The sequence below is a fragment of the Somniosus microcephalus genome, chromosome 7, assembly GCF_052327205.1.
Source record: "Somniosus microcephalus isolate GS21.2 chromosome 7, FLI_Smic_1.0, whole genome shotgun sequence".
NCBI lineage: Eukaryota > Metazoa > Chordata > Chondrichthyes > Squaliformes > Somniosidae > Somniosus > Somniosus microcephalus.
The window spans coordinates 264,413,112-264,436,607 of NC_140993.1; the positions used below are offsets into that span (position 1 = coordinate 264,413,112).

The 23,496-nt window shown below is 46.4% G+C and overlaps 2 protein-coding genes across 6 annotated transcripts in view; both read right to left on the reverse strand.

Annotated features, from left to right (window-relative positions):
• Positions 1-5,297, reverse strand: part of tcaim (T cell activation inhibitor, mitochondrial) — a 39,563-nt gene extending 34,266 nt beyond the window's left edge. For all 4 annotated transcript variants that reach the window (XM_085993714.1, XM_085993713.1, XM_085993715.1 and 1 more), the window contains exons 1-3: positions 5,216-5,297; positions 3,318-3,450; positions 142-295 (exon numbers count right to left, since the gene is read on the reverse strand). In XM_085993714.1, coding sequence (XP_085849840.1) covers positions 142-295; positions 3,318-3,450; positions 5,216-5,262 — 334 coding nt within the window. In that variant the 5' untranslated portion in view covers positions 5,263-5,297. The remainder of the gene's footprint in view (positions 1-141; positions 296-3,317; positions 3,451-5,215) is intronic.
• A 6,398-nt stretch (positions 5,298-11,695) lies between these two features.
• Positions 11,696-23,496, reverse strand: part of LOC147115293 (zinc transporter ZIP6-like) — a 31,919-nt gene continuing 20,118 nt past the window's right edge. For both annotated transcript variants that reach the window (XM_085993710.1, XM_085993709.1), the window contains exons 7-10: positions 22,465-22,848; positions 19,788-19,868; positions 18,784-18,974; positions 11,696-14,257 (exon numbers count right to left, since the gene is read on the reverse strand). In XM_085993710.1, coding sequence (XP_085849836.1) covers positions 14,105-14,257; positions 18,784-18,974; positions 19,788-19,868; positions 22,465-22,848 — 809 coding nt within the window. In that variant the 3' untranslated portion in view covers positions 11,696-14,104. The remainder of the gene's footprint in view (positions 14,258-18,783; positions 18,975-19,787; positions 19,869-22,464; positions 22,849-23,496) is intronic.

Below are 23,496 nucleotides of genomic sequence, written 5' to 3' on the forward strand. Positions count from 1 at the left end.
ATATAAATTGTTGTTACTGTTATTGAACTACGGTATATTGCAGAAAGTATCTGCCCTAAAATTTTTTGAATAACCCCAGTTGAGTCACATCAAGAGGGGTAACATTAGCGTGTACAGCTCCTGTCGAAACATCACCCCCACCTGAAGCATTTACACATTGCCTGGGAGCACTTGTATCGCCCGCCGTCTCTCTGACGTAGAAGGTGAGCTGGGTAGGTTGGAGGGGTCTGTGCCCGGGCCTCTGCACGCACTCCAAGTAGCTATTTAACCTCTTGAGGGAAGTTTCATTCACTTCCTGCAAAAAAAAAAAGCAAAAAAAAAATACAAGAAATACAGAGAGACTTTCTTACAGCTGTTTGCAGGAATCAGTCGAAAGCACTTTGCGTCTGAATCATCGAATCATACAGCACAGGGAGCAGGCCGCTCGGCCCATCGAGTCTGTACCGGCTCTTCCGAAGTCTGGCTCGAAGGATTCTATTGGGGGGACAATGGAAGTTGACAGATGTACTTAAGCTGTTCCAACCGCCATTAAATATTGCCGTAGCCAGTACGCGCTGCCATCACTGCACCTTTATCTTACTAAATCTGGGCTGGAGATTTGGAATGGGCCCCCAGATTCTCACCAACTTCTACCGGTGCACCATCAAGAGTATCCTGTCCGGCTGCATCACTACCTGGTATGGCAACTGCACCGCCACAGACCGCAAGGCTCTACAGATGGTAGGGAAAGCTGCACAACACACTATAGGAATTAAACTACCTGCTGTGCAGGATATCTACCCCGAGAGATGCCGGGGGGGAAGGCCCTGAGAATCATTAAAGACGCGAGTCACCCCAGCCACAACCTCTTCGCCCTGCTCCCATCCGGTAAGAGATACCGAAGCATACAGTCTCGTACCAACAGGTTTCGAAACAGCTTCTACCCCCAGGCCATAAGACTCATGAACGATTAATTTATTATTATTTATTACTGTTGTTTTATTTATTATTACTGTCTTTCTATTAGTATTTCTATTAGTATTTTTTATCATTGTTATGCCATATTTATTCCAATGTTGGGAGGACTCGTAAAAATCAACATTTCATTGTGCAGTACACACGTCTGCTGCATATATGACAAATAAAATTGAATTGAATTGGAGTATTTGAAAAATTAGAACCGTCATCTCTGACTTGATAAAAGGCTCCACTCAGACCATCACCATCGTCCTTCACCACACATGAATACCAAGAAATGACAAGACACCATGAATTCGCATCAGCGATCTTTGTCAAGACCTGTGACTCAGCCCAGTCTGCATTTAATCAAATAAGATTCAAATCTCCCCAGTGTAGACCAGGTTGAACTTCCAGACTGAAGATTCACCAGGCTGATACCTGGGATGGCAGGCATGACATATGAGGAGAGATTGGGTCGATTGGGCTTATACTCGCTGGAGTTTAGAAGCATGAGAGGGGATCTCATTGAAACTTATAAAATTCTAACAGGACTAGACAGACTAGATGCAGGAAGGATGTTCCTGATGGCGGGGGAATCCAGAACCAGGGGTCACAGTCTAAGGATAAGGGGTAAGCCATTTAGGACAGAGATGAGGAGGGATTTCTTCACCCAGAGAGTGGTGAACCTGTGGAATTCTCTACCACAGAAGGCAGTTGAGGCCAATTCATTAAATATATTCAAGAAGGAGTTGGATATATTTCTTAAGGCTAAAGGGATCAAGGGATATGGGGAGAAGGCAGGGACAGGGTACTGAATTTGGATGATCAGCCATGATCTCATTGAATGGCGGAGCAGACTCGAGGGGCCGAATGGCCAACTCCTGCTCCTATCTTCTATGTTTCTATGTTTTTAACTTGGGCTACTTTCCATTGTTGCTCTTCCAAACAGTGTCACTGTCCATAGAGATTAACTCCAAGATAAAACAATGATTGAATTATGTCCCAATCTGAAACAGGATACACTGCAATAAAAATTAAACATTTTCGTCTATAGCTTGACTTGGGCTTCTTGAACATCACTGTGGCATTTAAAGGGTTAAAACCCGACCCCTCTCACAGAAATGGTATCCCAGCTTAACTTACAGGCACGATGGGCCGAATAGCCTCCCTTCCAGGCTGCAAGGTTCTATGATTGCTCTCAAACACAGGAGGCTGGTGCTCACCCGAGAAAGCAGTCTGAAACATGGAAGCCAAGCTACATGGAGCAATAAAATACACAACAGTGGTGGCAGCGCAGATGAGATAGATTATCATTCACAGAACAAAGGAAACTTAAAGCATGTGCAACAGTTTCAGACCAGGGGAAAGATGCCCAGAAGGGCTTAAAGAAGCACAGACAGAGACATGCATTCCATCTGAATCAGCAACCGCATTCGGCCCATCGTACCTGTGCCGGCTCTTTGAAAGAGCTCTCCAATTAGTCCCACTCCACCCTGCTCTTTCCCCATAGCCCTGCAAATTTTTTCCTTTTCAAGTATTCATCCAATTCCCTTTTGAAAGTTACAATTGAATCTGCTTCCACCGCCCTTTCAGACAGCGCATTCCAGATCACAACGCGCTGCGTAAAAAAAAATTCTCATCTCCCCCTCTGGTTCTTTTGCCAATTACCGTAAATCTGTGTCCTCTGATTACCGGCCCTTCTGGCAGTGGAAACAGTTTCTCCCTATCTACTCTATCAAAACCTTTCAGAATTTTGAACACGTCTATTAAATCTCCCCTCAAACTTCTCTACTCTAAGGGGAACAACCCGTAACTGAAGTCCCACATCCCTGGTACCATTCTGAAAAGAACGAACTTGCATTTCTATAGCACCTTTGATGACCTCAGGACGTCCCAAAGCGTTTTACAGCCAATGAAGTACTTTTTTGAGGTGCAGTCACTGTTGTGATGTAGGAAACACGGCAGCCAATTTGCGCACAGCAAGCTCCTACAAATAGTAATGTGATAATGACCACATAATCTGTTTGTGATATTGGTTGAAGAATAAATAGTGGCCAGGACACCAGGGAGAACTCCCCTGATCTACCTCGAATCGTGCCGTGGGATCCACCTGAAGGGGCAGACGGGGCCTCGGTTTTACATCTCATCTGAAAGACGGCACCTCCGACAGTGCAGCACTCCCTCAGCACTGCACTAGGAGTGTCAGCCTAGATTTTTGTGCTCCAGTCTCTGGAGTGGGACTTGAATCCACGACCTTCTGACTCAGAGGCAAGATTGCTACCCACTGAGCCACGGCCGTCACCAGATTCTGATAAACCTCTCCAAGGCGTTATTTATTTTTCAAACTCAGAAAGCTTACACAGTGCATCAGTACCTACCCTCTCTCTCGGATACTGGCCAAAGAAGTCTGGGTGTACAGCAAAGTAGAATGGTCTCAGTGCATTCACAGCGTCAGTCGCGGATAACGTCCTCATACGGCAAATCTGCTGGCTGTCTCTTCCTACACAGAACCTGTTGTATAAAATGGAACGATTTGGTCATTAACAGTGAATAGATTTCTATTACATTGCAAGATGTTTTCTCAATTGAGCCTGTTCGGTGGGTTGGACGACAACCCTAAGAGTTCCTACAAATGCCAAGGCTTCTTCGACAGCACCTCCCAAACCCGCGACCTCTACCACCTAGATGGACAACAGCAGCAGGCGCAGGGGAACACCACCAGCTCCAAGTTCCCCTCCAAGCCACACACCACCCTGACTTGGAAGTCTATTGGCCGTTCCTTCATCGTCGCTGGGTCAAAATCCTGGCACTCCCTCCCTAACAGCACTGTGGGAGTACCTTCACCACATGGACTGCAGCAGTTCAAGGCGGCGGCTCACCACCACCTTTTCAAGGGCAACTAGGGATGGGCAATAAATGCCAGCCTTGCCAGCAACACCCACATCACGTGAATTTTAAAAAAAATCTAGTGAACCTTGGTTACACTCCCTCCAAAGCAAGTACATCTCTCATAGAAACATAGAAGATAGGAGCAAGAGTAGGCCATTCGGCCCCTTGAGCCTGCGTCGCCATTCAATGAGATCATGGCTGATCATCCAAACTCAGTACCCTGTCCCTGCTTTCTCCCCATATCCCTTGATCCCTTTAGCTTTAAGAAATATATCTAACTCCTTCTTGAATATATTCAATGAATTGGCCTCAACTGCCTTCTGTGGTAGAGAATTCCACAGGTTCACCACTCTCTGGGTGAAGAAATTCCTCCACATCTCTGTCCTAAATGGCTTCCCCCTTATCTTTAGACTGTGACCCGTGGTTCTGGACTCCCCCGCCATCGGGAACATCCTTCCTGCCTCTAGTCTGCCTAGTCCTGTTAGAATTTTATAAGTTTCAATGAGATCCCCTCTCATTCTTCTAAACTCCAGCGAGTATAAGCCCAATCGACCCAATCTCTCCTCATGCGTCATTCCTGCCATCCCAGGTATCGTCTGGTGAATCTTCGCTGCACTCCCTCCATGGCAAGGACATCCTTCCTCAGATAAGGCGACCAAAACTGCACACAATACTCAAGATGTGGTCTCACCAAGGCCCTGTACAACTGCAGCAAGACATCCTTGCTCCTGTACTCGAACCCTCTCGCTACGAAGGCCAGCATACCATTTGCCTTCTTAACCGCCTGCTGCACCTGCATGCTTACCTTCAGCAACTGGTGCACAAGGACACCCAGGTCTCGTTACACTTCCCCTTCTCCCAATCTATTGCCGTTCAGGTAATAATCTGCCATCCTGTTTTTGCCACCAAAGTGGATAACCTCGCATTTATCCACGTTATATTGCATCTACCATGCTTCTGCCCAATCACCCAACCTGTCCAAATCATACTGGAACCGTGGTTACACTCCCTCCAAGGCAAGTACATCGCTGCTCATATAAGACCAAAACTGTACACCGGACTCCAGGCCTTACTCTTGTACACTAACCCCCTTTTGCAATAAAGGCCAACATGCCATTTGCCTTCCATTACTTGCTGTGCCTGCATTTTAACTCTCTGTAGGAGGACAGCTAAATCCATTAAAATACTCCAGCTCATTCTTTCAAAACTTCAAAAGTGTGGAACTCATGAACCCTGTCCCCAGGGGGGGTAACTGTGGGGGGAGGGGTCAGGGGGGAATGACCTTACCCATTGACCCCTGACCCCGCGCAGAGTCAACAGTGATGGTGACGTCAGCCAGAGCCCGTGAAGCGCGGCCCCGCGGTGCGGGAACGAGCGCCGCTCTCACCGGCTCAGCGCCCGGAGCTGCCACAGCAGCGGCTGCCCGCGGATCATCAGCGGCCCCGGTCTCCGGTCCCCGGTCCCCGGCTCCCGGCCCGCAGTCCCCGGCTCCCCACTCGAGTCCCCGGCCCGCCGTCGCCGTCCCGCCGCCTCAAGCGGCCATTGCGCATGGGCCCAGGCCAGAGCAAACCAACCCCGGACCAGTCGATCCCAGGCCAGAGCAAACCAACCCCGCACCAGTCGATCCCAGGCTAGAGCAAACCAACCCCGCACCAGTCGATCCCAGGCCAGAGCAAACCAACCCCGCACCAGTCGATCCCAGGCCAGAGCAAACCAACCCCGCACCAGTCGATCCCAGGCCAGAGCAAACCAACCCCCGCACCAGTCGATCCCAGGCCAGAGCAAACCAACCCCGCACCAGTCAATCCCAGGCCACAGCAAACCAACCCCGGACCAGTCGATCCCAGGCCACCACCTCCTCCCTCTGCCCCACAAAGTGCCCTCCTCCGGCGATTCATTTTTAGACAGCATCACCAACTCCCCGGCGAGTCTGTGCATCAGTACGTGGCTAATTTGAGGGGGTTAGCTAGCTCGTGCAAGTTCGGTGCACGACAAGACGAGATGGTGCATGATCAACTAATAGAGCACACCAACAACGTGAGAGTGCGTGAAAGACTGTTACTCGAGTCCGACAATCTGTTGTTGTCACAGGCAGTTAACATTGCCTTTCAAGTGGAGTCTGCAGCCGAATGTGCAGCGAAACTAGCAAGACATCCAGTGAGCGGCTTCTCCAGCGCCCCCTTCCACTCTGAACTCTCACACACGGCTCAGCCACACACACCCAGTGACAGCGCCCTCGGCCCCGACAGCTCTGACACGGTAATGCTCACGCGACTGCAGCAACGCGCGCTACCGCGGCAACAGTGTGGAAACTGTGGATCTCGTTCACATGCTACCAGAGCGCAGAATTGCCCCGCGCGCGGCCAAGCCTGTCACAATTGTGGAAAACAAAATCACTTTGCAAATGTCTGCCGCTCTGCCCCTGTTGCTACAAATGAACACTCTCAGTCCTCAAGCACTATAATTGACAACGTGAGCTCTGGGCCAATAGTGGCTTTCAAGTGATGCACAATTAACCTGAATGATGTGTGCATTCCTCTGTTGTTGGATACCGGTGCCACTGTCTCACTGCTGAATGTGGACACATTCAAACATTTTTTCAACAGAAAATGCTGGAAAAACTCAGCAGGTCAGGCAACATCCGTGGAGAGAAATTTGAGTTGACGTTTCGGGTTGGACCCTTCTTCAAAACATTTTTTCAGTTCCCTGCCACTCTCTGCGCCCTCCACTGCCCTCTGTGGGTATGGTAATTCGAAAATTGAACTAGTGGGCTCAGTCAACCTCACTGTACGCTATGGAACAAAAGTTTTACCAGATTTTTGTTTTCATGTGGCACGTCAAGGAGCTAACCTGATGGGACTGGATCTTTTCACTGACCTGGGGTTTTCTCTCTTGGACACCGGCGGGTCTGCGATTCTGCACGTCGCCTCACCGTGGCGCCAAACATGGCCAGCACTCTTCGAGGGTCTGGGCTGCCTGACTGCCTTCACCCACCAGCCCATGGTTGACTCCACTGTTACCCCTGTCATTCAGCCACTGCGCCGCATCCCGCTTGCCCTCCATGATGGGGTCACAGCTGAACTAAAGCAGCTACTGGAAACTGGCATCATCGAACCAGTTGATGCCTCCCCATGGGTCTCCAACCTGGTGGTCGCAAAGAAAAAGTCAGGTGGTCTACGCGTCTGTGTCGATCTTCGAGCAGTGAATAAGGCCGTAATCCCTGACAAATATCCACTGCCCACGTCAGAGGAACTCACAGCGCAGTTCTATGGCTCCATCCTGTTCTCAAAACTGGACCTTCGACAGGGCTATCTACAGGTTCCCCTCCACCCCAGCAGCAGGGACCTCACTGCTTTTGTGACACATGCTGGCGTCTTTCAGTACACCAGGATGCCATTTGGACTTAGCTCTGCACCCAGCTGCTTCCAAAAGGTGATGTCCTCTGTGCTCGCGGGCATTCCTGGGGTGGCCATCTACCTGGATGACATCGTCATGCATGGGCCCTCGACCTCCACTCACGACGAACGCCTTCACAGAGTTTTCACGGCTCTAGCAAAACACAAGCTCACGCTGAATGGCGAAAAGTGTGTCTTTGCTGTTTCAGAGATCGAGTTTGTGGGGTTTCGGTTGTCGGCTGACGGTATATCCCCACTCCAGTCAAACGTGGATGCCATTCACAGCATCCCAGAACCCAGCTCTGCAGCGCAGGTTGCCTCCTTCCTTGGCATGACTGGGTACTACCTGAAGTTTTTGCCCCAGTACTCAGCCACCACAGCCCCACTGCGCCAGCTCCTGCGAAAGGATGAGCCCTGGGTGTGGTCACAAGCCTGTACGGAAGCTGTACGTCTCCTCAAATCGTAGCTCACATCGCCTCCAGTGTTGGCTCACTTTGACGTCGCCAGCCCCACCCTCGTCACCTGCGACGCGTCCGCTGCAGCTGTGGGGGCAGTGTTATCACAGATACAGAATGGAGTGGAGAAACCAATCGCCTTTGCCTCCCGAACCCTTAGCCCCACTGAACAGAAGTACTCAGTAGGCGAGCGTGAGGCGCTGGCGTGCGTCTGGGCATGTGAGCGGTGGCACCTGTACACGTATGGCCGTGCCTTCACCCTGCGAACCGATCATCAGGCTCTCACTGCCCTGCTGTCGACATCCGGCACGGGCCACAGACCACTGCGTCTACACCGCTGGTCTGACCGCCTCCGCCAATAGAATTTCAGTCTCCAGTTCACGCCAGGACGTGACAATGTTGTTGCAGATCTGCTCTCCTGCACTGTCTCTGCCCCAGCCCCACTCGTTGGTTTTGAACATGTGGAACAGGATATCATGCAGATGCTGCACACGCCTCTCCAAACCACAGTCTCTCTCCAGGAGCTCAAAGAGGCCTCTGAACAGGATCCGGCCCTCTCCCAGCTGTGCACCTTCATCAGAGATGGCTGTCCTCGCAAGGTGCCTGAGGAACTGTCTGCCTACTCCAGAGTTAAAGAGGAGCTCTCCTGCTGGAATGACTCCTGTGTTGCACGTGGGCTCTGCACTGTGGTCCCAAGTGCCCTTCGTGCGCGCGTTTTATCCATGGCGCACGAGGGCCACTTGGGTATAGTGAAGCTCAAACAACGATGCTGAGACCTAGCGTGGTGGCCGGGTATTGACAGGGAAATCGAAGCCCTGGACAAGGACTGTGCAACCTGCCTTGTAAGTGGCAAGACTGGCCACTAAGCTCCTCCACCCCTGCAACCCCTTGCCTAGCCCTCTCAGCCCTGGGAGCACCTGCAGCTAGACGTCTGCGGGAAGATCCGTGGTGTCCCCCACCATCAACGGTTCCTAGTGGTGACCTATGACCTGCACTCAAAATGGCCAGCGGTCACTGCCGTGGGCTCCGTCACCTCTCGGGTCATCATCGATATCCTTGATTCCCTCTTCTCCCGCTGGGGGCATCCAAAGGCCATCACCACAGACAATGGCCCCCAAATGGTCTCTTTGGAACTCTCCTCCTACCTTGAGAGCAAGGGCATCCGTCACATACCACCCCGAGTCAAATGGGGGGGTGGAGCGTTTTAACCAGACACTGAAAAATGGCCTCAGAGCACACCTATCCCAGGGGTGTACGTTTGACAAGGTCCTCCTCCACACACTGCTGCACTACAGAGCCTCCCCGCATCCCTCATGCTAGGCCGTGAGCTCATGCTGCCCCTTGGCAGGTTCTGCCCCTCGCTAGCTCAGAGCCCTGCTCCACGGGCTCAAGCCAGTCGCTAGACAGCAGGAGAAGATGAAACTCCGCTTCGACCAGTCGAAGAGGGCCAAGGCGCCCAACATCTCAGTCTCCAATTGGGTCAGAGTCCGCAGGCCTCACCGCAACAATAAGATGGCCTCATTCTGGTCCTCCCCTCTCCAAATCAGCCGCCAACTTGGACCAGCCACTTTCTGCCTCACTGACGGCTCTCGGTGGCATGCCAGCCACCTTCGGAAGGTGCCAGCACCCCCGATGCAGGATTACACGGATCTAACCCCCAAGCCTTACCCCCAGAGTGGCGGGATGCGCATGTGGCTCAGCCAGCCAACCCTCAAGCAGATATTGTGCCTCAGCCACAACCTCACCAGTCCCCACCTCGCCCTGGTCACCGACAGGCCTTTGTCACTACATTTCATGTTTGAAATTCTGTGAGGGGGGAGGAAATGTTATGTCTGCACACTGGTTACAGTGCTGCATTAGAGTTACTCTAGCACATGAAGTTTGATAATGCTGTTATCGTTATATTATGTCCGACATTGGTGATAGGTACTCGATTGCCTTGGCCTGTAGGAGTTAGTTGGATCGAGCATTAAAACGACACGAGTTGATTTCTACATGCTGTCATTGAGTTATCCTTGAAAACGCAACAAAGGGAGTCGAGGGTTATGGGGAGCGGGCAGGGAAGTGGAGTTGAGGCCAAGATCAGATCAGCCATGATCTTATTGCATGGTGGAGCAGGCTCGAGGGGCCGAATGGCCGACTCCTGTGTCTTATGTTCTTATGAAACACTCAGCAGGTCAGGCAGCATTGAAGAGGAGAAACGGAGCCAACGTTTTGGGTCGAACCCTTCATCAGAACTGGAAACGGTTAGGGAGATGTTTAAGCAGGGGGCGGGGGGGGTAAGATCATCATCTAGAACCATCTTTTGTTTCTTAACTTGCCCCTTTACCTTACACATTCCCTTTTGTCATTCAATCTCTCCTGCCTTCCATCCCATACCTTCCCCTTGTTCTTTCCGCCCCTCCTCCCTGCCCCTGCTTAAACATCTCTCCTCCCTCACCGTTTCCAGTTCTGACGAAGGGTTTGACCCGAAACGTTGACTCTTGTTTCTCCTCTCTGCGATGGTGCCTGACCTGCTGAGTGTTTCCAGCACTTTCTGTTGTTATCCCAGCCACACTGATAATAGAAGCAGAGTTTTACAGCAAAGATCAAGCCCGTTTGGCCCATGGTGCCTGTGCCGACTCTTCGAAAGAGCTATTCGCCTCATCCCATACCCCTGCCCTTTCCCCATTTATATACGATTAAAAACTGAGTGTTCGCAAGTCCAATGGGAGTCCGCCTGTAAGTGGTGCTGCAAGGGTCAGATTGAGAGCCATGAATTACAGAGAAGCTGAACTAACGTTACAAATCAGCCCCACGGTTCTAATCATAGAATACCAATTTAGTGGAATGTTGCACCATCTGTGACTGCCTACCCAATAGTCCTTTTCTAATTCTTCCAGTCGCTGAAAGTTAGATTCAGAATTGGTTTCCCATCACCTCCTCCCTCCCTATAATCAGGTGTCAGCCATGGGTCAAAGCTAGCACTCGATGACTTCTAAGTTTCCTACATTACAACAGAGTCTACACTTCAAAAGTACTTCATTGGACGTAAAGCGCTTTGGGACGTCCTGAGGTGGTGAAAGGTGCTATATAAATGCAAGTTTTTCTTTCAATCAGAAGTTTGTGGGTCTCGAGCACATAATCTAGGCTGTCACTCCAGTGTGGTACTGAGGGAGTGCTGCACTGTCCGAGGGGTCGTCTTTCAGAGGTGTTAAACTGAGGCCCCGTCTGCCCTCTCAGGTGGATGTAAAAGATCCCATGGCACTATTTCAATGAAGAGCAGGGTCCCTCAATGAACAAAAGCAAAACTGATGATCTGGTCATTATCACATTGCTGTTCGTGGGATCTTGCTCTGCGCCAACTGACTGCCACATTTCCTACATTACAAAAGTGACCACACTTCAAAAGTACTTCATTGGCTGTAAAGCACTTTGGGATGTTCGGAGATTGTGAAAAGCATTATAGAAATTCAATTTCTTGCTTTTTCCCCCCTTCTCTCTCTCCTTTCTACCTCCCCCTCACTACTTCACTCTCTCCTCCCCTTGACACCCGCCTCGGCTCTTCTCTCCCTCCTTGGTCTGATTATCCTCCTGCCTTCTAACCCTGATTAACCGGAATACTGCACTAGGTGTTGATTCCTCAGTGTGCAACATCACAGGAGACCAACTAATACCTTTTATTAAAAAATAATTCACATTTTTTGTGCACTTTTTGTTTTTAAAGCTGTTCTGGATTCTGCTTCGGTTTCTGGCGGGGCAGGTGTACGTGCTAACTGTCAGCATTTCAACCCATGCATCAGTGTGTCTCTGTTTCACAAGGAATATCAGCTGTTCTCACAGGGGTTAGAGGTCATCAATATCAATCAGAATTGTAACTATTTCAATATAAAAATCTGTAACTTTCCGCAGTATTTAATCATATAAAAAAAGAGACAAAGCAGCTTTAAAATAATTGGATAGCAAGCTTCAGAAATAAAGTTGCCTATTTAAGAATTCACAACACGACACTAAATATAAAAACAGCAAGAGCATAAATCTATAATACAGCACTTTATTGGTCAAAAGTAAGAGCGTTTACTACAAGGAACCGTCTACAACTTCTGCTCCTTCATTACCAAACAAAGACATATACCAAACAAGCCCCCAGTGTTTTCATTACACTCTGTCACAGTAGTTTATTCAACATACAGACTTATCTAAAAAAGGTGAAAATGATACAAGGAAGATTTCATACACAGAAAAAAACGTGGCAGTCCAGTCCTTGCCAGTAACATACATTCGTTTTAAATATAACCCCAGATTTCATTTGCAAATCGTAGGAGTTATTTATGATCAAGTTTAATTGCATTTCCCCACCTTCTATTATTGCCTATTACATAGACAAAGCAAAATGGAATGTAACATCACTCCAGTGCAGCTTGTGTGTGAACACTTCTGTTGTATACTGATTATAAATACTTATAACAAAGGAATGTTTGCAATAATTAAGTTGTAAACCTTCATTTTTCATAACATTAATAGTTTACTTTCAAAAACCAATATCTGCCAAGTGTTCTGAACTACCGAGTGCATCTTATAACACATCTGTAAGTACAGGCTGCAGTGCGTCTTGTAACAACACATCTGTAAATACAGGCTGCAGTGCATCTTATAACACATCTGTAAATACAGACTGCAGTGCATCTTATAACAACACATCTGTAAATACAGACTGCAGCGCATCTTATAACACATCTGTAAATACAGACTGCAGCGCATCTTGTAACAACACATCTGTAAGTACAGACTGCAGTGCATCTTATAACAACACATCTGTAAATACAGACTGCAGCGCATCTTGTAACAACACATCTATAAGTACAGACTGCAGTGCATCTTATAACACATCTGTAAGTACAGACTGCAGTGCATCTTGTAACACTAATTTCAACATTAAATCCTGAAGGGAGACCCCGTGCATCTTTCATGCTGCATTCTGAAAGGACGATAACGCGATCGCCAACTTCTGCTGTTCTATTTTCTACAGATTGTGGCCGAGCAAGAAGCTTTTCCTTCAAAATTCACAACTTTTTTTTTTACAACATTGCTCTGGAATTCTACACTCCCAGATTTTATTCCATAAATAAAATATAACATCCAAGTACACGGTTCTAAAAATTAGTATTTCCTTACAGCATCGAATGTCTCCCGTCAGAGGACTTTGGATAAGAGCTAGACATTAAAAAAAAGTACATTCAACTTAGGAAAAACAAAACACCGATAAGCAAAGGCACGATGGGCTGAATGGCCTCCTTCGGGGCTGTATTATTCTATAAGGTAAAAATTCAAATCAGTTTAGCACCATTTGCAACGTAACATGTCTTCCCTTGGAACAGTCGTATTATCTTTCTTTATATACATATAAAGAGCAAAATGGTTTCTCTAATATGAATTCCAGTAACAATAACTGAGCCAGTGTCTTTCCGTGTGCAGCAATCACGGGGGGATTGCTGACTTTTAGGCAATTTGCATATGATGAGTTACCCTTTCTCCTCACTGGATTTGTGTCAACCATTGTTTTGACGGAAAAGTATAAGGCTGCCGTTAGAATTTGCGATTGCGTTTTAACCAAAGGAATAAATCCTTGGTTACTAGTGGAAAGTAAGCAAAAGTCAAGAACCAAGTTATATAAACAAGTTGAGAGCCTGTGGCATTGCACAGCAAACAGAAGTTCCCCTGTAACTGTCTCTATTTCGCCCCTTTTTGTGTTTTTATCTCCCAAGCTCTCTTTATTTGGCTCTCAGTTTCCCTCACGGTTATCGCTGTACCCGTGTCACTGACACTTCAGATTCTGTAAAACAACTGTTCGTCAATCTGTTTCCCTGTAACCGTCTCTATTATGTAGCTCACACGTCACTTGACTGATGTATCAAATTGTACGTTTTAATTTTTTTTCCAGAAGTGGAGAGAATGCAGCAAAATGGGCCTAGCCAGAGTTCCCTCTCCTGGTCAAGTGGGGAGAGGCCGAGTTAGAAATACAGAAACGTGGAAAATCTCACGGCCAGCTGTGGTCACGAGTCTGTCCCGTCCGGGTTCCCGCTGTCCTGCCAATTGTAACCGATAATGTCTCTCTCTTCAAGGTACTGGTGTCCCAGTTTGACCTTGATGAGGCTGAAGATATGTTAGTGCAAGAACATGCACAGGTGTAAGAAAAACTGGGGGTTGAGCTGTGGGCTGGGTATAGGAGTAGGGGGTTTGGGCCTGGACTGGGAGAAAGCATGGGTGTAGATTTAGGCAGAGGCTGGGAGGGAGCTATCATGGATCACGGCGTCACATCATTACCATGGACCAATCAGCCTCACTACATTATTACAAATCATACAACAGCACAGACAATAGATAAATAAATAAGACGTGAATCTAGTACTTAAGAGTACCTACAGGCTTCAGACGCAAGCAAAAACATCACAGTCTTACAATTGACAAAATTTTATGTTCAAATACAGCAATAAGCAGCATGATGCCAAACCCCAGGAGCATTCCAGCATTCTGCAGAAGGAAGTATGCCCCGTGTCTGTAGTCATGGTCACCAGCGTCACCGTGAAGCATTTCAGGAACCTACAGGAATAAATCGGAAGGCAAGCGGAATTACTCATTTTTATATTACAGTTACGCTATAGTTCAAAGCAGTGCGAGATGCTGACCTTTGTTCGGAACCAAATGAAGAGTTACTATTCCGTCCGGACATCGTGGTCGCGGTTACAAGAATAAAGGTTGGGACAGTGTCAACGTGGAACAGGCACCAGGCCCTGGTGGCTGGCACCCTAGAATGCTGAGGGAGGAAACAGCAGAGATTCTGATTCAATGTTCCCTTTAAGCTGTGCGGGATGTTAAATGGGCCGCGCGGCTCAAAATAAATGATAGGGAACATTGCTCTGATCACAATCTTTCAAATCTTTGAATATGAATGTTGGGCCAGAGGACCGGAGGGTTGTCAATGTAAGACCTCTTGTTCAAAAAGGGAGAACGGGATAAACTGTGTAACTACAGACTAGTCAGCCTAACATCAGCAGTGGGCTATAACATGGGATAAAATTAATACTCACCTGGAAAGATGCATGGTAATCAAGGATAACCAATATGGATTTGTAAATGGCAAGTTATGTCTGACAAATTTAATAGCGTTCTTTGAAAAAAATAACAGTGTATAACAGAGGAAATTCAGAGGATATTGTGTGTAGGGATTTTAAAGACGACATTTGATAAGGTGCTGCTTGTTGATAGTTAGGTAAACGGTACTAGGTGTCAGCCATGGCTCAGTGTATCGCACTCTCGCCTGAGTCAGAAGGTTGTGGGTTCGAGTCCCAGTCCAGAGACTTGAGCACAAAGGTCTCCTTCCTACTGAGGGAGTGCTGCACTGTCGGAGGTGCCGTCTTTCGGATGAGACGTTAAACCGAGGCCCCGTCTGCTCTCTCAGGCGGATGTAAAAGATCCCACGGCACTACTTCGAAGAGGAGCAGGGGAGTTCTCCCCGGTATCCTGGAGCCAATATTTATTCCTCAACCAACATCACTGCCTGACCAGGAACAGTTGGGGAATCCATAATAGCATGTAAAAGGAAATTTGGACGACAATGGGGAGGGCAGGGGGATGGCACTGAGTGAGCGGATAGCTCCTTTCAGAGTGGTGGGCCGAACGGCCTCTTCCTGTGCTGTAAAACTCTGTGATTCTTGGCATGAATGCCAACAGCCTAAGAAATAAAATGGGTGAATTAGAGGTGAAGCTCAACAGGGAGCTAATAGTGAGAATCACTGAAACCTGGCTATTGGATATGGACAAGTGGGAAACAAATCTGCAGGGTTGCATGTGCTTTACCAAGAATACAGAAGTAAAGAAAATGGGGTGGGCACTGTTCATCAGGAAAGGTTTGTACATTGCTGAGAGGAAGGGTCCAGGAATTGGCACAGTGTGTCTTTGGGTGGATGTGGAAGATGCACTGCAGTCTATATTTACAGATGTGTTGTTATAAGACGCACTGCAGTCTGTATTTACAGATGTGTTGTTGTTGTAAGAGGCACTGCAGTCTGTATTTACAGATGTGTTGTTGTAAGAGGCACTGCAGTCTGTATTTACAGATGTGTTGTTATAAGAGGCACTACAATCTGTATTTACAGATGTGTTGTTATAAGATGCACTGCAGCCTGTATTTACAGATGTGTTGTTATAAGATGCACTGCAGCCTGTATTTACAGATGTGTTGTTATAAGATGCACTGCAGTCTGTATTTACAGATGTGTTGTTATAAGATGCACTGCAGTCTGTATTTACAGATGTGTTGTTATAAGATGCACTGCAGTCTGAATTTACAGATGTGTTGTTATAAGAGGCACTGCAGCCTGTATTTACAGATGTGTTGTTATAAGATGCACTGCAGTCTGAATTTACAGATGTGTTGTTATAAGAGGCACTGCAGTCTGTATTTACAGATGTGTTGTTATAAGATGCACTGCAGTCTGTATTTACAGATGTGTTGTTATAAGAGGCACTACAATCTGTATTTACAGATGTGTTGTTATAAGATGCACTGCAGCCTGTATTTACAGATGTGTTGTTATAAGATGCACTGCAGTCTGTATTTACAGATGTGTTGTTATAAGATGCACTGCAGTCTGTATTTACAGATGTGTTGTTATAAGATGCACTGCAGTCTGTATTTACAGATGTGTTGTTATAAGAGGCACTGCAGTCTGTATTTACAGATGTGTTGTTATAAGAGGCACTGCAGTCTGTATTTACAGATGTGTTGTAAGATGAATAAGGGTAGTGGTAGGAATATGTCACAGAACATCAGAAAAGAAAACAAAGATGGGTCCTATTGCTGTGGGTGATCATAAGATTAACTGGGACTGACAGTGGGCACACTCTACTCATAGAATGATACAGCACAGGAGGCCATTCGGCCCATCGTGCCTGTGCCGGCTCTTTGAAAGAGCTCGCCAATTAGCCCCACTCCCCTGCTGTTCTATGATGGTGATACTGTCAGCGTTTCTCAAGACTGGAGAAACTTTCCCCATAGTCCTGACAGAAAAATTCTACTATTAATTCTAATTATTTCTTCAATTAAATTGAAATTGTATAAAAACACCTGATGTGCTGGTTTATTAAAACTGCTTAATTGGAACGAAGAGAGAATTTTTTACGAGCAAAAAAGCAACTTTATCTGAGCAGGAGCAGAGTGTCCTTTTTCTTAAAACAGGTGAGGGAACCCACAAGGGGGGGGGAAGGAACGATTGGATTTGCTCCAAACTAATGGGAATGGTGATAATAAGCCTTGTTGCACTAAGGGGATTTTTGGGGTCTATTGCTGAGTGAGGACAGAACAAATAATAAAAGCGATTAAGAAATTGAAGCAGCCTTCAAGAGCATGAAATGCATCAAAGGACTAAAAGGGGAAGAATTATTTAAATAAAGGAGTGGGTGGGAAAGAGATTATTTAAGGGCACATTTTATTTACATTGCAGAGGCAGCTTAATCACAGAAATAAGACCAGAACCAGACAAGAGAGTAAAAGCAACATGGATGAAAAAGGGTATCACAGAAGGCATTAGGGAGAAAAAGGTGCATAAAATTTTTTTAATGTACGGGGAAGGAACGGGATAGAGAGAATCAAACAGAGAAAGGGCAAGTAATGGATGACACAGTGGAAAATGAAAACATTCTTTAGCTACATCGGAAGCAATGAGAGGATGCAGAGGGATATTGGACAGCTTATCAGCAGGGGCAACAGTGCCAGAGGTGACAGAAACTGGTGGAATTACTGAAGAAAAGAAAGACTGGCATTTATATAGAACAGAGACTGCAGCAATGCTCTCGAAATATATCCGATAACAATGTTCCATAAACACATTGGGCTGTATATTCCGATCCCTATGGGTCTATATGTGCTGTGTACACACCCGTAAGGACATTGGAAATGCTGGGTTCAGGAATGCCAAGCACATGCGCTGAAAACCAGCATTTCCGATCTGTCAAGAATGCTCTTGACAGATTGGACACCTGCCCTGGAGAAGGGCCTCTGCGGGGGGGAGGGGGGGGGGGGGGGGGGAAAAAGAGTTCCGCTTTCTGCAGAACCTCCGCCCGCTGAAAACCCTTAAAAATCTTACGCCTGGTAAAACCTGACGTAAGGCCTGCTTTTACCAGCATAAGAGTTGAAAAGTTTTTTTTTTAAATTCCCACTCATTTCTCATTTAAAAATATTTTTTAAAAAGTTAAGTTTATTTTTAGCCCCGTAAAAAACAAATTATTTTTTCAAAAAATTTAATTTTTGTTTAAAATATTTAATTTCAACTCATTTTAAAAATGTGATTTAAAAAAATGTATTTAATGTTTTAGTGTTTTGGGGGTGATCTCCATTCATATATTTGACAGGTCTATCTGTCAAGTGTATGAAGGGAGATTCCCTTTTCCTATTGGCTCCCCATGACCCACCTGATCCCAGGGACGCTTGCGAACCGCCTGCGCCTCTGGGATACCTGGGCCCTGCACATTTCGAGTTGGAGAGGCCCAGGAGCGGAAGTACACACACCTCGGGAGCCCTCAGGTAAGTGCGCAGATTTTTTCCAGAACGGAGGCCTCCGCACGCAGGAAGCCTCCGATCGGAAAATACGGGCCATTGTGTAACGATACTCTATAAATACGTGTTAACAATGCTCTACAAACCTTGTATTGGAAACCATAGAAAAAATCTTAGTGAATGGATTATTGTCAGTATGTCCTGTCATAGTTTGTACAACAGATCCGATAGCTGTCACTGTATACTTGTTTTCCTCCAATTCTGGCATCGAGCATCCCCGATTTTAATCACTCCACCATTGGGCCATAAGCTCTGGAATTCCCTCCCTAAGCCTCTCCGTCTCACTTCCTCTCTCTCCCCCTTTAAGACGCCCCTTAAAACCTACACTTGACCAAGCTTTTGGTCACCTGCCCTAATATCTTATGTGGCTCGGTGTCAAATTTTGTTTGATAACGCTCCCGTGAAGCACCTCGAGACATTTTACTACGTTAAAGGCACCATATAAATGCAAGTTGTTGTAGCAGTAAAGACATAAAAGTTGCATTAAAAAAGTAGCGTGGTATATACGTACCATATCAACCAGGGCCACGTACAGGAACAGACCAGCAGTAACAGCAAAGATCCATATGGAGACATTTTCAGCATAATGGCCAATGGCCGTGCCAGTTATCATGCCCAGGTAACCCAACAACGCAGATAGGACATTGTACAGAACAGCCTGCTTGACGGTCATTCCAGCCTTCAACAGCACAGCAAAATCACCTGCATGCAGAGATAGTGTGAAGCATTTTGGAAATCAATTTTCAAACCTCAGTGCTTTCTAAATTATTGCTGCCTTATATTATAAGCTCCGCCTCCATACTGTGTTACACATTGACCCTAGTGTGCAGCCTTATCGTCTTGCAAGCAGCCAACTTGCATCTCAGTAAGTTAGACGTGGCTCAGTCGGTAGCACTCGCGCCTCCGAGTCAGAAAGTTGTGGATTCAAGTCCCACTCCAGAGACTTCAGCACAAAAATCGAAGCCAACACTCCAATGCAATACCGAGGGAGTTCTGCACTGTCGGAGGTGCCGTCTTTCGGATGAGACGTTAAACCGAGGCCCCGTCTGCCCTCTCAGGTGGACGTAAAAGATCCTACGGCACTATTTCAAAGAAGAGCAGGGGGCGTGCTCCCCGGTGTCCTGGCCAATAATTATCCCTCAACCAACATCAATGAAAAACTGATTATCTGGCCATTTATCACACTGCGGTGTGTGGGAGCTTGCTGTGCGCAAATTGACTGCCGCTTTTCCTACAATGCAAGTGACTACAATTCAAAAAGTGCTTTGGGACATCCTGAGGTCATGAAGATTAGATAAGACATAATAAGATACAGGACTATGGGAAGAGATCAGGGCAATTAAATTATCTTGGAAGTGCTGGTAGAAACACGATGGGGTGAATGGCCTCCTTCTGTGCTGTACAGCTCTGGGGTCCTATGAATGTGCCTGCTAATGGTAGAGCAATTCTACCTTGCTACTCTTATTGCAACTACAGTCAAATGTTGCTATTGTGTAGATTTTGTTTTACACTTACCCAGTTCATGTGGCAATTCATGACAGAATACAGCAACAGACGTGCTCAATCCACTGGACAAGCCTCCAGTAAAAGCAGCTCCTAAATACAAGATTGAAATATTTATTACGCTGCGGTTAAAAAAAAACACGAAATGAAATTTAAATACACGGAGCTGAACGTAAAATATATGTAGCATAATATCAATGTACATTATGCTGAACTTAAAAATCATTTATTCTAATCACCCGAAAGGAATTTTAAAATCCTACTTTCATGCAATTGGGATCGCATCTTTTTAAAATCAAGTCAGTTTCTCGCCTCAAGATCAGATGCATTTAAAGTAGAGTCAAACTGCAATGGCTGGAAGAAGTATTTAACAGTGTAGAAGTTGCTGTTCCTGAATGTTTCCAATGGCTGAAGGGTCGATAACCAGAGGGCACAGATTTAAGGTGATTGGCAAAAGAACCAGAGGCGACAGGAGGAAAGACTTGTTTTACACAACGAATGGTCAGGATTTGGAATGCACTGCCTGATAGGGCGGTGGATACAGATTCAATAGTAGCCTTCAAAAGGGAATTGGATCAATAGTTGAAGGAGAAAAAATTGCAGGGATATGGGGAAAGAGCGGGGGAGTGGGACTAACTGGATTGCTCTTCGAAAGAACCGGCGCAGACTCGATGGGCCGAATGGCCTCCTTCTGTGCTGTACTATTCAATGATTCTATGAATTCTGCATCCAGTTCCCACTCCCTGCACAACACTGCGCTGCAGACTTGCTGCATCAGGATGGGGTAGGGGAGGGAAGAGCTTGAGGGGCACGGGACTTAGTTTGAATGGTGAAAATTATATAAAGGGGAGCAGCAATTTAGACCTGAATTTGTAGGTTTCAAATCATTTAGATTTCTATTCAGTTTTTTTTGCTTTCAACCAGAGCTGCTGCCTTTAATGTCCTGTGAACCTGCACCTCAAAATCCGTCTGATCTTCCACACACCAAGCCTATTTTCATTCAGAGTATAATTGCTGCTGTTATTTTTTTTTACCAAAATGCATCACCTCACTTTACCCAGAGAGTGGCGAGAATATGGAACTCGCTATCACATGGAGTAGTTTTGAGGCGAATGGCATAGATGCATTTAAGGGGAAGCTAGATAAACACGAGGGAGAAAGGAATAGAAGGTTATGCTGATAGGGGGAGATGAAGAGGGGTGGGAGGAGGCTCATGTGGAGCATAAACACCGGCACGGACCAGTTGGGCCGAATGGCCTGTTTCTGTGCTGTAAAATTCTACGCATGTAAATGTTTAGTGTCAATTTTCATATATTTTAACAATTCTACCCTGAACTTCAACGGAATCATACTTTTGTTATTCATAACACGGAGAAAAACATAGGAGGAAACATTTATTTTTAAACTCAGCGAGTTGTTGTGATCTGGAATGCGCTGCCTGAAAGGGCAGTGGGGAAGCAGATTCAATAGTAACATTCGAAAGAGAATTGGATAAATACTTGAAGGGAAAAAAATTTGCAGGGCTATGGGGGAAAGAGCAGGGGAAGTGGGACTAATTGGATCGCTCTTTCAAAGAGCCGGCACAGGCACGATGGGCCGAATGGCCTCCTTCTGTACTGTACCATTCTATGATTCTATTCTGTATTCGCGAAACTAGTTACGCAGACAGCAAGCTAAGCCCCGTACTGAATGAAACCTACTTCCCAACCATTTTAAACGTTCAACTTGCCAGCACCTGCTACATTTCTGTTGCGTCACACGGTGCTTGCAGTTTACTGTATTAGAAGCGATGGAATACTGTTTTTTAATTTTTATTCGTTCCTGGGATGTGGGCGTCGCTGGCAAGGCCGGCATTTATTGCCCATCCCCAATTGTCCTTGAGAAGGTGGTGGTGAGCCGCCTTCTTGAACCGCTGCAGTCCGTGTGGTGATGGTACTCCCACAGTGCCGACTTTGTCGCAGCGGTTTGGTACAACTGACTGGCTTGCTAGGCCACTGCAGAAGGCAGTTAAGAGTCAACCACATTGCTGTGGGTCTGGAGTCACATATCAGCCAGACTGGGTAAGGACGGCAGATTTCCTTCCCTAAGGGACATTCGTGAACCAGATGGGTTTTTACGACAATCCCGTAGTTTCATGGTCACCATTACTGATACTAGCTCTTTAATTCCAGGTTTTTTATTTAATTACAGGAAACTCTTTTTTATCCGGCACCGACAGGACCGGCGTGGTGCCGGTTTATCAAAAAGTCCGAATTACAGAGAGGTATAGTTAAAAAGTACGAGAGCTCCGTACACAGCAACAAATCCAGGCTTCCCTGTTGCTTAGCAACAGCTGCAGGAACCCCGGCCACAGACCAAGCGTCCCTGTTGCTTAGCAACAAGTGCAGGAACCCCAGTTACACAGCCACAGATCCAGGAACGGCCACTAATATGAAGTAAAACTTACCTGAACCTACTCCTGAATTTTGCCGGTTAACAGAGATTTCCGGTTATTTAGGTGCCGGGAAATCGAGAGTTTCCTGTAATTGAACTTAAATTCCCCAGCTGCCGTAGTGGGATTTGAACTCACGTCTCCGGATTATTACTACCAGGCCTCTGGGTTACTAGTCCAGTAACATAACCACTACGCTACCGTACCCACTACGCTACCGTACCCTCGAGTTTTTTAAATGAGTGGTAATGGTCTTACCAATGGCTAAACCATCGCTAAAGTTATGGAGTCCATCGCCCATTATCACCATCCAAGCCAGGGTTGCAATTCCAGCGTTCTTCAGCTCCTCCTGGAAGTAGTAGTGGCCGTGACTATAGGGGTGGTGGTTCTGATGGTGGTGATGGTGCAGGATGTGATGGTAGTGGTGGTGGTGGTGATGGGAATCATCGGCATTGCCGATGGTGTCGTGGAAATGAGAGTGGCACTTGTTCTCGCATCCCCTGGGCACGTACGTGTTGTAATTCCCTTCAGGGTGAGCATGGGCGATCATAACTTCTTGTTCTGGAGTTAGCGAGTTTTGACTGTGATCTAGCGAGTGAAGATTTAACTGATCCTTAGATTCAACCAGAGAGTCATCCGGATCTGTGATTTTTTTTAAAAAACAAAGCATATATCCAACATTTCAAAAAAGGCGTATTAAAAAGAAAACGAAACAGCAAAAAAGAAACATTCACGATAGATTTCATTACAACTGTGAGTACAACAGGAGGCATCCATTTAAAAATAAAAGAAAAATTTAACGTAACAGACATTTTTTTTTTTTTTATAAATAGGAGGAATTATATACAAGCCAACCTACAAAAAATAGCTGCTTTCAATGAAAATCGGGAGATGTGTAACAAGCAGCTGAATCGATATTGTCCGTTTTACACTTACACCCAAAGTCAAAATTACCCCCCTTATGTTTAAACACTTGGGTTTTATTCATTGAATGTTATTCTAGGTGCTGACTGAATTGTCCTCCGCTCACTCCAGCTTTTGTCTCCTATTTCTCCACCTGCCACCATTTGCTTTGTCCATGCCTGCCTTCATTTTATTCTCTCCCCCCCCCCCCCCAACCCACTTTTCTATTACAATACAGGAAACTTTGGTTTATCCGGAGGTTAAAAGTCCGGAAAGCTTTATCTACCGGCAAAATTCAGGAGCCATTTCCTATAAGTTTTTTTTAAACTTCTCGTTGCTTTTTTTTTCCCCCCAGTCAGGCTCTGCAAGGTCTGTAGCTAAGCAACA